The following is a 13,751-nucleotide window of genomic DNA, read 5'->3' on the forward strand; positions in this document are numbered from 1 at the left end:
TCCTGATTTTATTTGGACATCGTCTTATGTCTTATGTTGTTAGAAAAGCCTTTCATTTATGGTGGCGTTTTTATACACCTCCGTTGGAGGTTTACAAAAACGCACCGTTTTTATGCACCTCCGTTGGCGATGATGGTAAATTAGTGAAAATGTTGCTGCAACGTCCATGAGGATTAAATAGTTTTAGATTGTAATTTACCACGATGCTTAGTGATTACCGATGTACCCCTAAAAAAAATCGAAGTTTTATAAAAACATGATAAAAGGATTTTGAAAAAAAAAAAAAGAAGAAGAGAGAGAAAAAAAATGTTGACTTTCACAATAAAGTTAATGAAAAAAAAATAAATTTCCACAATGGGAATCGAACTCAGTACTTTCAAGGTTAGAGTCCGACAGCTTGTCCACTGCGCTACGGAGCCACCTGACTGTTTGTCACATTTAATAAGGTCTTTCTAAAACATTACTTTACCTTCAATGCAACTTCTATTTTCTGGTTTTATATTTCGATTTTTAAAATTATTATAATTTTTATATAAATTTATTAATAAAAACATCCTACAGATGTCACAATATAACTTTCGCCATGTCCAAATACAGAAACACAATATCGCTGATGAAATTGGGTGGGATGCGCATGCGTGACAGAGGTGTGTAAAAACTGTCCGTTAAGATACACCGTCAACGGAGGTGCATAAAAACACTACGTTCATTTATACCACAGTTGCTTTGACTGACTTTTGTTTCTTTTGAAGAGTTTTAATTCAGTTCTTTTTAATTTCTATCTGGACTTCCAACTGGTATTTTCAGAAAGAAATGGTCCCTGCCGAGCAATGTTATCTTAGCCTTAGCTTTGTCTTGTTTGCCTAATGTATTAAATTTTGATAAACTACCCAAAAGTGCCAGGTTTGTTATCACTGACTTGTATGTGGTCAAGGCTTTAATCCATGTCTCATCATCTCAATTTAGGGCACTTTCAAAAAGATGTGGTCCCTGTCAAGTGGAGTAATCTTGCCTAAGCTGACAGGTTGTCATAAGGTATATTTTGTATTTATTTATTATTGATGAATGGAGAGAGCAAGAGGTTTTTTTAATAAAGTGGCGGGGTGGTAGTGGTGGGGGGTGGGTTTAATGGGAGGCATTTTTAAAAAAAAGTACTCTATTGGATGGGGAGAGAGAGAGAGGGGGGATTTTCACTATGATTTTCAGGTGTCAAAGTAATGGCTTTTAGAAATACATCATCAGACACCTCTTGCCTTCTAAAGTCAAATTGTAGTTGTAAATAGTTTGAAGCCCGCTCAAATTCCTTCAGAATGTGGTGTCCCACAGTGGTCAGTTCTTGGACCCATGCTTTTTGTTCTCGACATACATCCACTTTCAAAGGTTATCAGGGACGTTGGCCTGTCCTACCACCAGTATGCTGATGACACCCAGATGTTTGGATCTGAATGTACTAAAAACTTACAAAATGTCATTAGTACATGTGAACAGCCTATGACGCCAAAACAGAGGTGAGTTTGTCGGGAACAGAAGATTTTGGAACGAGGGGAGAGGTGTCAATAGATATTGTGGACAAGATAAAAAATCTTGGAGCATTCTTAGATTCGGAACTGTCGATGGACCATCAAATTAAGACAATTAACCAATCATTGATGTGTCATTTGAAAAAAATTGGATCTATTTGACAGTTCCTTTCTGATGATGTTACCAAGAAACTTGTTTCTCTTTTATTTTCAAAGCTGGATTACTGTAATGCTCTGTTGTTTGGTGTCTCAGAAAATATGCTCAGGCAGCCGCAGATGATTCAAAATAATGCTGCCAGATTGGTCTTCGAGGTTTGACTTTGCCACACCTCTCCTTCGAAGATTACACTGGTTGCCTGTTGAGAAAAGGGTCAAGCATGTGTCCTAGTTCATCGTTGTCTGAAAAACACTGCCCCTCCCTACCTCACAGAGCTCCTAAAGAAATATTCGACAACCCGACCTTTGCATTCCTCCAATGACACCACCCGTTTGGCTATCTCACGTATTCATACAAAGGCGGAAACAAGGCCCTTTTCTCATTTTAGTCCGTCTGTATGGAACACCATTCCACAGAGCATCCGAGAATACAAATCATTGTCTGTTTTCAAGAAATCCTTGAAAACATTTCTTTTTTGATGTCATGTACTTTCTATATTTTTTGTCTTGGTGTAATTTAAAGCGTCAAGAGCCTCATTGTTGAGGATACTGTGTGCTCTATAAGACTATTATTATTATTGTTATTATTATTATTATTATTATTATTATTATTATTATTATTATTATTATTATTATTATTATTATTATTATTATTATTATTATTATTATTATTATTATTATTAAAGCTGAAAAGAACAAGAACCAATGAAAGACACATGCCGTTTACATGGCCTGCATTATTACCTTAAGTACCATCAGACTAGCATAACAACAAAACAAGCACTCTTTGACATCTTTTCCACTTTCTTACACATTTTTTTTGTGTTTTTTCTCTTCCAGTGTCTTTCTTTACATACTGTAGAGAGAAGTAAAGATGGAAGGGTCTTATAAAATTGAACCCGACAAACGTGAGTGGCTTTCATATGAAGATTTCACACATTTTAAGACATCACCTCCAAATGTTGGATTGGAAGATGTTGTAGCGACAGAGGCTTCCATTCCATAATTTACTGACGCGCTTGAAGATCTAATGGAGTCTAAAATATCACCAGAACCCTTATGTCAGTCTTCTGATGTTGGTGTTAAATTTGAATTGGTAGAAGATGAAAATATACCAGAGTCTCATCCACAGACCATGCAAGTCAATGTTAAACTTGAAGATGAAGACATTGAAGCAGAGAGTTCTTCCCTCACTTATTCACAATTCAGTGACGTCAATATTAAACTTGAAGCTGTAGACACAACATCAACAGAGCTTTCTTCTGTGACATCATCAATGGGGACACAATATCAGGTAAGAGAACATTCTTTCTTTTACATGTAGAGTCTGATGATGATGACAACGAAGAGGATGATATTAACAATGATGATGGTTACAAATACAGTCCAACCACTCTATAGCAACACAGTGCCCTGTCCCTGATCTTTTTTGTTATTATTAGTAACAAAAGCCTCAATATGGCGACATACATTTTAGTAAAATCTCTGATCACTGACACCGATAAGCAATAATCAGCAATTGACATCGACTCTTGATATAAAAGTTCTAGTTTTCTCCAACCAATGCGATGCCATACTTGGTCCCTATGGTTAATAATGACAATACAACTGTATTCATTCCAGTCCTAGTCCGAATGAACCACAGAGGGAAAATAGCATTTGAGTACTGATTACAATCAAAACTATGAAATTATAACGCGTCAAAGAGTAAAAGCATAGTTTGTAATTGTAAGACTTTGACATCAGGGGTTTGTTTTGACTTTGTAACATGGTTGTGATGTGTCCAATTACAATCCATGGTCTGCGTTTTGCATCAAAGTCTAATCACAACCCCTTTTGTCACCACCTTGGAAACCCTAGAATAACGACAACCCTAGATAACAACATCGTTTCCCCAGTCCCGACAATGTCGTTATTCAAGGGGTTCCTCTGTAAGTAAGTTTTAAAAATTTAAATAGAGCTTTTATATAGTGCACTAAATCCACTAAATGTGCTCAAAGCAGTTTACAAAGGGTCCCTGACCAACAGCAACACGTAACATTTAGAACGAGAGACGCGATTATATTACAATTTTTTCTGCGCTGTTAACAGCCAGGTATTCATTTTACACCTGAGTATGGTGAGAGAATGTGAGCAAAGAGTCTTTTCCATGGACTCAACTATGCACCAAGCGAGGCTCGAACCCAGGTCCTGCCGATCCGAAAGCGAGTGTCATACCACAAGACCACATAGCCACACTAGTAAGTAAGTAAAAAGGGTTGGAGTCGACTAATTTCATTGTTGATAAAAATTTGAATATTTTGTAATTTCTTTCTGTACTCGTCAGTCTGTGGCCAATTTTATTATGTTGCTTCATTACTGGTCACATGTTTTGCAAATTTGAAATAATCGAATGGACTTAACAGTGACCAGTTGTTTTTGTTTTGTTTGTAACAAGTTTGTTGGTGCTAGTGGTTGTCCAACCTTGATACAGTGGACTCCGGATAAGACGATGCCCAGGGGAACCGAGAGAAAAATCGACTTATCCGAAAATCAACTTAACCGGAGCGTAACCAAATGAGCAAAAACACATGTGAACAAAGCAAACCAATCTAGAATAAGTAAAGCCCTTCATATCGCGCGGTCTCTTTAGTGGTCATCAGAGGCTCCTACCCCCAATAGCCCCAAAGAGGAATCAGAATACATAAAAATCGGAATTTGAGATAAAAAAGCGGAATCAACTTACTGTTATTGACTATGACATGCTTTGCAACAGAAAATGTAATAGACAATCTAAAAGTACTCAAATGATTAAAAATATAAAATTTGTAAAGATCAAATAATAATAGAGAACACACAGGTCCTGGCCGTCTGAGAGCAAAGCATTGAATGGATGGATTTAACCTTGTCAGGACCCTCCCCCCCCCCCCCCCCCCCACACACACACACCTAATCAAACAAACGGGCGTGCCGGTACTCTCTCTCTCTCTCTCTCTCTCTCTCTCTCTCTCTCTCTCTCTCTCTCTCTCTCTCTCTCTCTCTCTCTCTCTCTCTCTCTCTCTCTCTCTCTCTCTCTCACACACACACACACACACACACACACACACACACGTACACATGGTTAAAATTAAATAAGGAAAGAAGCTGACCGTACTCAATAATATTATTACCGATTTAGATTGAAGCCAACATATAATATTACCAAGGTCATTGACCTCACGAATTGGAGTCACAATAATAATAATAATACTTCGGTCAACCCCCCTCCCAAACATATAATATTATCCGACATCAGCAGCACACACTTTGAAGGGACTAATCAGACACACAAAATGTGTGTTGATTGACCATAGGAGATGCTGACGAAATAAGCCATAGTTCACTTTTTTTTTTTCACTAGAGATTCTTTTTTTAAAGTTTTCCTCGATGGGAAGGGAAAGGTGAAAAGCGGAATTTTTGCTTTGAATGTGGAATGTATACCAATTAAGTGAAATTATTCTGCGAAAAGCGGAAGGGTAGGAGCCACTATGTCAAGGTCAAGATTCTTGTAAATCGTCGAGACAGAAATAGCTGGCATGCCAATTTCCTATGCGATGATTTTCTGTCGCATGCCAAACTTTCCAAATGCATCGAATCTTCCTTTTCCGCGATAGGTTTTCCATTGTAGTTGTAGACTTGACTTGAATTCTTCTTGATAAAATTGATCCTAATTAAGAGGGTCATTACATAACATGGAATGGATGGCCTGGGATTAGAACAAAAAAAAATCTTGAACTTGAAGTTGCGACAATGTAAAATTTGAGATGGAGAAATTAGTTATTCAATACTGCTTATGTACATTGAACAAGGACGTCAGGCAAAGCACCTACATCACATCGATGTGCGCCAATCGTTCGCGGATATTCTTAACCATTTAAAATTCTTACTGGTAGCTTTTTTAACCAATGGAAATACTTGTTTATCTGTGATTTTATTGTAGTCGTAAGTGATAAGAACATCGACTTAAGCGACATCGACTTATGTGGAGTCTTTTTTTTTTTTACTAATGCTATATAGGAAGAAGGGGGAGGGACCAAGAAAAAAAATCGACTTGGGTAAAAATCGACTTAGGCAACGTCGACGTATCCAGAGTGCACTGTATAAACCTTTTCACTCTCAATTTTAGCTCACATTTTCAGAGAAGATCACACCAAAATAGCAACAAGATCCATTTGTTTACATGACAGATACTTAGTCCTTATCTGAGAGGGAAATAGTCCAATGTTTAGTATTATTTTTTTGGAGATTATTTTTTTCCTTGTAAATCATCTGTCTGTTACGTATTGTTACACTTTCTGTTTTGGATATATTCCGTAGAAATTTAAACGTATTCCTCTCAGTGGGATCCATAGCTGGTGTTTGAAAGAGACTTTTAGGTGATCTTTAACTAAGTACACTGATAGTGTGGTCTGGGAATCTTCATCTGTTCCTTTTTTGAACCATTCTTCTTTCTCTTACTTCTTCTTGGGTACTTAACTTGCAATTCTAGTTTTTCACTGTCACATTTTCTTCCTTTTAATGGCCCTGAAATGAGCTAAATGTGTTGCTAGCGCCATAAAACTCTTAAAAACAAAAACAAAAGTGTCTCTTGTTTACCAGATAGGAGTTTCAATTGATATTATATTCTTTATAATGAAAGAAATGTTATGCTCACTTCAAGGCCAATCTTATGATAGACCAGATACACTCAAGAATATCTGGCAAGGTACAGTGCCAGTCCCTCTTTGTTTACAAAGTTTGTTGTACATTGTGGCCACAGGGTGACATTAGAAATAGCTGACCTGAAAAAGGTCTAAATAATCTGTAGCTTCGTGGTATATTTTCATTTTATTCTGTATTCTCTTCCTTTTTCAGGAACCCTGTAATGTCAACAAAGGAGACCAGAGTTGTAAAACAATTTGTCAGGGTCCAGTCTCTTCCAGTGGTTTGGGGTCAGAGGTCACATCTATGGTCTTGAAGACTGTACAAGGTATTTTAATGATGAGGTTATTGATGACCATTAAATATTTGTCCACTTTTGGGTGGGGATCCTGATCTCCCATAGTGGGCAGGGAGGTACATGCTATGTCTTCTATCCCCCCATACCCGTTTTCCAATTGTTTCCTGTCATTGTCTTGGAATGAGATTACTTGGTTTTGTCCTGATCCTTGCGGAGTTCCTTGGCTGGGAGGGAAACAGTCGAATGTATATGGTTATAGTTTTGGGAGATGATATTTTTTTCCTTGTAAATCATCTCTCTGTTATACATTGTATTATGTTTAGTTTACATATTATATTATATGATTGGTAAACATTTGAGTGTGTTCCTCTTAGTGGGGACCTGTGCTTGTGTCTGGATGAGACTTTTAGGTGATCTCAAACTAAGTACTTTGGTGGTGTGCTCTTGGAATCTACATCTATTCCCTATTTGAACCAGTTCCCCTTTGTCTTACCTTTTCTTTTGTACTTTAATTGTAATCCTATGACTTTTTACTATCCCATTTTCTTCCTTTTTACTGGCGCTGATATGACCTTAATGTGTTGCAAGCGCCGTAAAATCCTTAAAAACATAAATGTGGGACCTCTCTAAAGGAAATGTTTATTATCAGGGGTATTATGGCTCAGCTGTATGTTCTTTGCTTCATACCTGAAAGATACCTAGTTCGAATATTCGCTGCGTTATTGGCCCTAAGCAAGCCACTATCCCTAGCTCAATTTTCAGAACTGATCTGTGGCTGACACCTGAGTCATTTCAGCCTTCCCTTGGAATAGACCTTAAGACAAATCTCCGCTTGAGGACAAATAAAGAGAGCTTTATTTACTTTATTGATATGTTGAGGGAGATAACATTATACACGAAATGTTACAAGGAGTTGTGTGTGTGTGATGGAATGGGGGAGGGCTGCTGTATCACAACATTTATTTACCTTCCAAGATAACAATTAGCAAATCATGGCTCGTGTCATTGAAATTAGAATGAATGGCGAAGTGATTAGAATATAAGCATAGTGGTGTTGGTGATGTGAAATGGCGATAGAGTGTGTGAATGGATGTGTGTGTCTGTATGTGTATCATACTGTTTACACGAACCTGCAGTGTAGATAGATACACACATATGTAACTGTCAATGTCACAATAAATGTCACAATCATCCGTTACATTTTTTAAAAACAACCTTTAATTAATCTTCACATTGGCTGTGTGAAATTAGTTTGAGGAAACCATGTTTGAGGTAAAAATTAGTTCTAGGAAGGAATGGAATGATAACAAAGAATGATAAGGACATTCGAATGAGGAATTCGTGCTTGAGTGTATTAGGATTACACCAAAAAGCAGCATTCAACTGAGAAAATAATGCTCAATGTACATCTCATATCTTATATCTATGGTTCCAGTTTATTTGTTCTCTCGGGTCAATAATCAGCCAATGACAATCAGAGCATAATGAGTGATATCATTGTCGGCCATAATTAGTTTATTGTGTACAATTTTGGTGACATCTAATGCAATGTCAAATACCATAGGTCACTTATGACTTTCTGTGGTCCAATCTATCAGAATTAAAATAGAATTTTTGAAGATGAATTGTCTTTTCTCACTCCAGTTGGTGAAACTTCACAGCTTTGGGTGCATTAAAAAATTGGCCCATTTGTGACATTTATGGGACCACCTTTTGAGAATGAGACATATCTAAAAATCAATCTTCTATGTCAGTTATAGTTATAATACTTAAAGTGTAATTTTTTTCTGGGGACAATTTATCACTTCCAATATATTTCTTATTCTAGTTATTGTTTTGTGGAGGTAAGAATATTCTTATCTATTTTACAGACAACAACGATCTTGACAGCTGTGACCAGTCTTTGAATGATGGACTTCATGAAGACACCCAAATTGAAATTGGCGTGGATCAAACTACAGACAGTTGTTCGGAATGGCAAGAGCCTGGTACTGGTTTCCAGAACAATCATGATACTACTGTGGAACATCTTTCCACAAATCACAATAGACCAGATCAAAGATTTGACTTCAGTGAAATTGACGAGCCTCAAGTTGATACAAAAGCATTTGCTAAGAGTTCTTATTTACAAAAACACATCAAAACGCATACAAGAGAAAAGCCATTTAAATGTGTGACCTGTGGAAAGGCATTTTCTACGACTTCAAATTTACAAGTACACATTAGAATTCATACAGGAGAAAGACGATTTAAAGGTGTGACCCGTGGAAAAGTATTTGCTAAGAATTCTTATTTACAAAAACACATCAAAACACATACACAAGAAAAGCCATTTAAATGTGTGACATGTAGTAAGGCATTTACTCTGAATTCACACTTACAAGACCACATTAGAACTCATACAGGAGAAAGACCATATAAATGTGAGACATGTGGAAAGGCATTTACTCAGAATTCGCATTTAAATCGACACATCAGAACTCATACGGGTGAAAAGTCAAATAAATCTGTCACTTGTGGAAAGGCATTTGCTCAGAATAAAGATTTTCAACTTCACGTTAGATCTCATACAGGAGAAAAGCCATTTAAATGTCAGACCTGTGGAAAGGCATTTTCTATGACTTCAAATTTACAAGTACACATTAGAACTCATACAGGAGAAAGACCATTTAAATGTGTGACCTGTGGAAAAGTATTTGCTAAGAATTCTTTTTTACAAGAACACATCAAAACGCATACACAAGAAAATCCATTTAAATGTGTGACCTGTGGAAAAGTATTTACTGAGAATTTTTATTTACAAGAACACATCAAAACTCATACACAAGAAAAGCCATTTAAATGTGTGACCTGTGGAAAGGACTTTACTCAGAAGGGTCATTTACAGGGACACATCAGAATTCATACGGGAGAAAGACCATTTAAATGTCCGACCTGTGGAAAGGCATTTTCTATGAATTCAGATTTACAAGTACACATTAGAACTCATACAGGAGAAAGGCCATTTAAATGTGTCACTTGTGGAAAGGCATATACTCGGAATAGAGATTTACAAGTACACAGAAGAACTCATACAGGAGAAAAACCATTTAAATGTGTGACATGTAGTAAGGCATTTACTCTGAATTCACATTTACAAGACCACATTAGAACTCATACAGGAGAAAGACCATATAAATGTGAGACATGTGGAAAGGCATTTACTCAGAATTCGCATTTACATCGACACATCAGAACTCATACGGATGAAAAGTCAAATAAATTTGTCACTTGTGGAAAGGCATTTGCTCAGAATAAAGATTTTCAACTTCACGTTAGATCTCATAAGGGTGACAAGCCATTTAAATGTCAGACCTGTGGAAAGGCATTTTCTACGACTTCAAAGTTACAAGTCCACATTAGAACTCATACAGGAGAGGGGCCATTTAAATGTGTGACCTGTGGAAAGGTATTTGCTAAGAATGGTCATTTACAGGAACACATCAGAATTCATACGTTAGAAAGACCATTTAAATGTCCGACATGTGGAAAGGCATTTTCTATGAATTCGGCTTTACAAGTACACATTAGAACTCATACAGGAGAAAGGCCATTTAAATGTGTCACTTGTGGAAAGGCATATACTCGGAATATAGATTTACAAGTACACATAAGAACTCATACAGGAGAAAAACCATTTAAATGTGTGACATGTAGAAAGGCATTTACTCTGAATTCACATTTACAAGACCACATTAGAACTCATACAGGAGAAAGACCATATAAATGTGAGACATGTGGAAAGGCATTTACTCAGAATTCGCATTTAAATCGACACATCAGAACTCATACGGGTGAAAAGTCAAATAAATCTGTCACTTGTGGAAAGGCATTTCCTGAGAATAAAGATTTTCAACTTCACGTTAGATCTCATACAGGTGACAAGCCATTTAAATGTCAGACCTGTGGAAAGGCATTTTCTACGACTTCAAATTTACAAGTACACATCAAAACGCATACACAAGAAAATCCATTTAAATGTGTGACCTGTGGAAAGGAATTTACTGAGAATTTTTATTTACAGGAACACATCAAAATGCATACACAAGAAAATCCATTTAAATGTGTGACCTGTGGAAAGGAATTTACTGAGAATTTTTATTTACAAGAACACATCAAAACGCATACACAAGAAAATCCATTTAAATGTGTGACCTGTGGAAAAGTATTTACTGAGAATTTTTATTTACAAGAACACATCAAAACTCATACACAAGAAAATCCATTTAAATGTGTGACCTGTGGAAAGGAATTTACTGAGAATTTTTATTTACAAGAACACATCAAAACGCATACACAAGAAAATCCATTTAAATGTGTGACCTGTGGAAAAGTATTTACTGAGAATTTTTATTTACAAGAACACATCAAAACGCATACACAAGAAAATCCATTTAAATGGGTGACCTGTGGAAAGGAGTTTACTCAGAATGGTCATTTACAGGAACACATCAGAATTCATACGTTAGAAAGACCATTTAAATGTCCGACCTGTGGAAAGGCATTTTCTGTGAATTCAAATTTACAAGTACACATTAGAACTCATACAGGAAAAAGGCCTTTTAAATGTGTCACTTGTGGAAAGGCATTTACTGGGAATTCACAATTACAAGTACACATTAGAACTCATACAGGAGAAAGGCCATTTAAATGTGTCACTTGTGGAAAGGCATTTACTGGGAATTCACAATTACAAGTACACATTAGAACTCATACAGGAGAAAGGCCATTTAAATGTCCGACCTGTGGAAAGGCATTTACTCGGAATTCAGATTTACAATTACACATTAGAACTCATACAGGAGAAAGGCCATTTAAATGTATCACTTGTGGAAAGGCATATACTCGGAATTCAGATTTACAATTACACATAAGAACTCATACAGGAGAAAAACCATTTAAATGTGTCACTTGTGGAAAGGCATTTTTTCAGAATTCACAATTACAAGTACACGTTAGAACTCATACAGGAGAAAAACCATTTAAATGTGTCACTTGTGGAAAGTCATTTTTTCAGAATTCACAATTACAAGTACACGTTAGAACTCATGCAGGAGAAAAACCATTTAAATGTGTGTTATGTAGAAAGGCATTTACTCTGAATTCACACTTACAAGCCCACATTAGAACTCATACAGGAGAAAGACCATATAAATGTGCGACATGTGGAAAGGCATTTACTCAGAATTCGCATTTAAATCGACACATCAGAACTCATACTGGTGAAAAGTCAAATTAATGTGTGACATGTGGAAAGACATTTTCTGAGAAGTATGCTTTGCTAGGACACACACGTCGGAAAGTCTCTCACTGTTGTCATTCATCAGGCCCAGACTATGATGACCCATGACCTCCACATAGCCCAAGTTGTCACTGACCGCCTTTACATTCATATAACTCTTGATTGGTGTTACATTAATAAAAATAAATAACATATTGTGCATTTCCAAGGAGTTACCTCGCTCAATCGTTTCACAATCATTCAATTTTTCCCCAAGCTGACTATGAAGAGCAATTTTACCATTGCATACAGTACCAGTCAGCTGTTAGGTATAATTTTTGTATAACACTCTTACAATATCCGTCACTGTCTATGGCCAGGTAAATCAGCTGTTAGGTATAATTTTTGTATAACACTCTTACAATATCCATCACTGTCTATGGCCAGGTAAATTTCATTCACACCTGAGTTGAGTGGAATAATGTATGTTATGTGCTTTAACCAAGGAAACAGCATCAGGACCAAAATTTTCCATGCGTAAATCAAATAAACTCACTCTGCAATTTTATCAAGAGAAGGTCAGATGAAAGAATACCTCTTTCCTTACCCGCCCCCCAAAGGGCAAATGTATAGAATTAAATGTGGAAAAACTAGAGGATTAAGCTATCCAAATGAGTATTAAAAAAGATGATGAGGTGAAGAATAAAAGTATGTACCACAATGGACGTCATATTTGTGGCAGAAAAAAAATCCCATATATTTTGCATCACCCATCAAGAAAATGACTATTTTTAAACCGGGTCATTCAACCATTATTATCTCGGCCATCAAAAAATCGTACAGAGTAAACTTTAGTGTCATCTTAAAAAGGAAGGTTTCAGCTTTATTTCTATACCACTTCAACAATAAAAAATGGGCATTAAAAGTAGAAAAATGTCATTTTAAATCTTTACAGCCCCTGTGTGGTGTCCGAGGTCCCGCAACTGAGAGGGTGCAAGAATGAACCCACCATCAGTTCATGCGTGCATCGCAAGAGGCAAATAAATGAGCCATTCAGGTTTGGTGATAACCAATGAAAAAGCACCCGACTGGTGAGAAGAAAATCGTATGGAGAAACATGGTGGCTCCACTGAACCTAACCCATGTCCCAACCCTTTGTAAATTCGTACATATTGTTTCTGTTATGCCCTGGCACTGGTTGCTATGACATAATCTCATTGAGGATGGAGTCGGCTGTGCCCTCCTCGGGTTGCTAGGTTTTCTGAATATTTCAACCATCCAACCAGGGGGTTCGAACCAGCGCTATATAAGCGAGGCGCAGGAAATCAAAGGGAGTTCTTGAAAGTTTCATTGAGCTGATCACAATACCGCTTTATATTATTTTATTATTGTGGTGTTTCTTACTTATGGATGTCAAGAGAGAGACAAGAAGGAGGAATAGATTTGTGTCGTTCCTATTTGTGTAGTACTATGTAACTTAGTTTCCGTAATAAATGTATTGTGTTTGTTAATCTTGATTTCTTTATTTTATTATTGTTACCATTGTCTAGTAATGAAACACGAGCTTCTCCTTTCTCTTTCCTCTGCTCAGGCTAGGCTCAGTGCAATCGCCTGATCTCCCACTCCCTGGGAACTTATCCACGAGTTCTCTCTGTCTATCTTTCTCCTAGTATTTTCTTTTTGTTGACGTTTCGGGCTATTTGACTTTACAGACTCTCCAGGAGCGGCCCAAGTCATCACAGTGGCACCCAATATATTTCTTGATTAATATTACTTGATCAACCCAATAATATTTGCCTTATTTGACTAGGTGCGAGTAAAATAACCTGGGTGTAACCTTGATCCCTCACCCTGACCT

At 36.8% G+C, this 13,751-nt stretch overlaps 1 protein-coding gene across 2 annotated transcripts in view; it reads left to right on the forward strand.

Annotated features, from left to right (window-relative positions):
* LOC144958056 (uncharacterized) overlaps positions 1-13,404 on the forward strand; it is a 15,048-nt gene extending 1,644 nt beyond the window's left edge. The window contains exons 2-5 of one of the 2 annotated variants that reach the window (XM_078889654.1): positions 967-1,035; positions 2,809-2,970; positions 6,549-6,663; positions 8,505-13,404. In XM_078889654.1, coding sequence (XP_078745780.1) covers positions 982-1,035; positions 2,809-2,970; positions 6,549-6,663; positions 8,505-11,911 — 3,738 coding nt within the window. In that variant the 5' untranslated portion in view covers positions 967-981 and the 3' untranslated portion in view covers positions 11,912-13,404. Of the gene's footprint in view, positions 1-966; positions 1,036-2,516; positions 2,971-6,548; positions 6,664-8,504 lie in introns of both variants that reach the window. The other variant, XM_078889653.1, reaches the window with a different exon arrangement.
* Positions 13,405-13,751: the final 347 nt, after the last annotated feature.

The sequence above is a fragment of the Berghia stephanieae genome, chromosome 12 (assembly GCF_034508935.2).
Source record: "Berghia stephanieae isolate SIO BIC M18660-M18661 chromosome 12, UCSD_Bste_1.3, whole genome shotgun sequence".
NCBI classification, from domain to species: domain Eukaryota; kingdom Metazoa; phylum Mollusca; class Gastropoda; order Nudibranchia; family Aeolidiidae; genus Berghia; species Berghia stephanieae.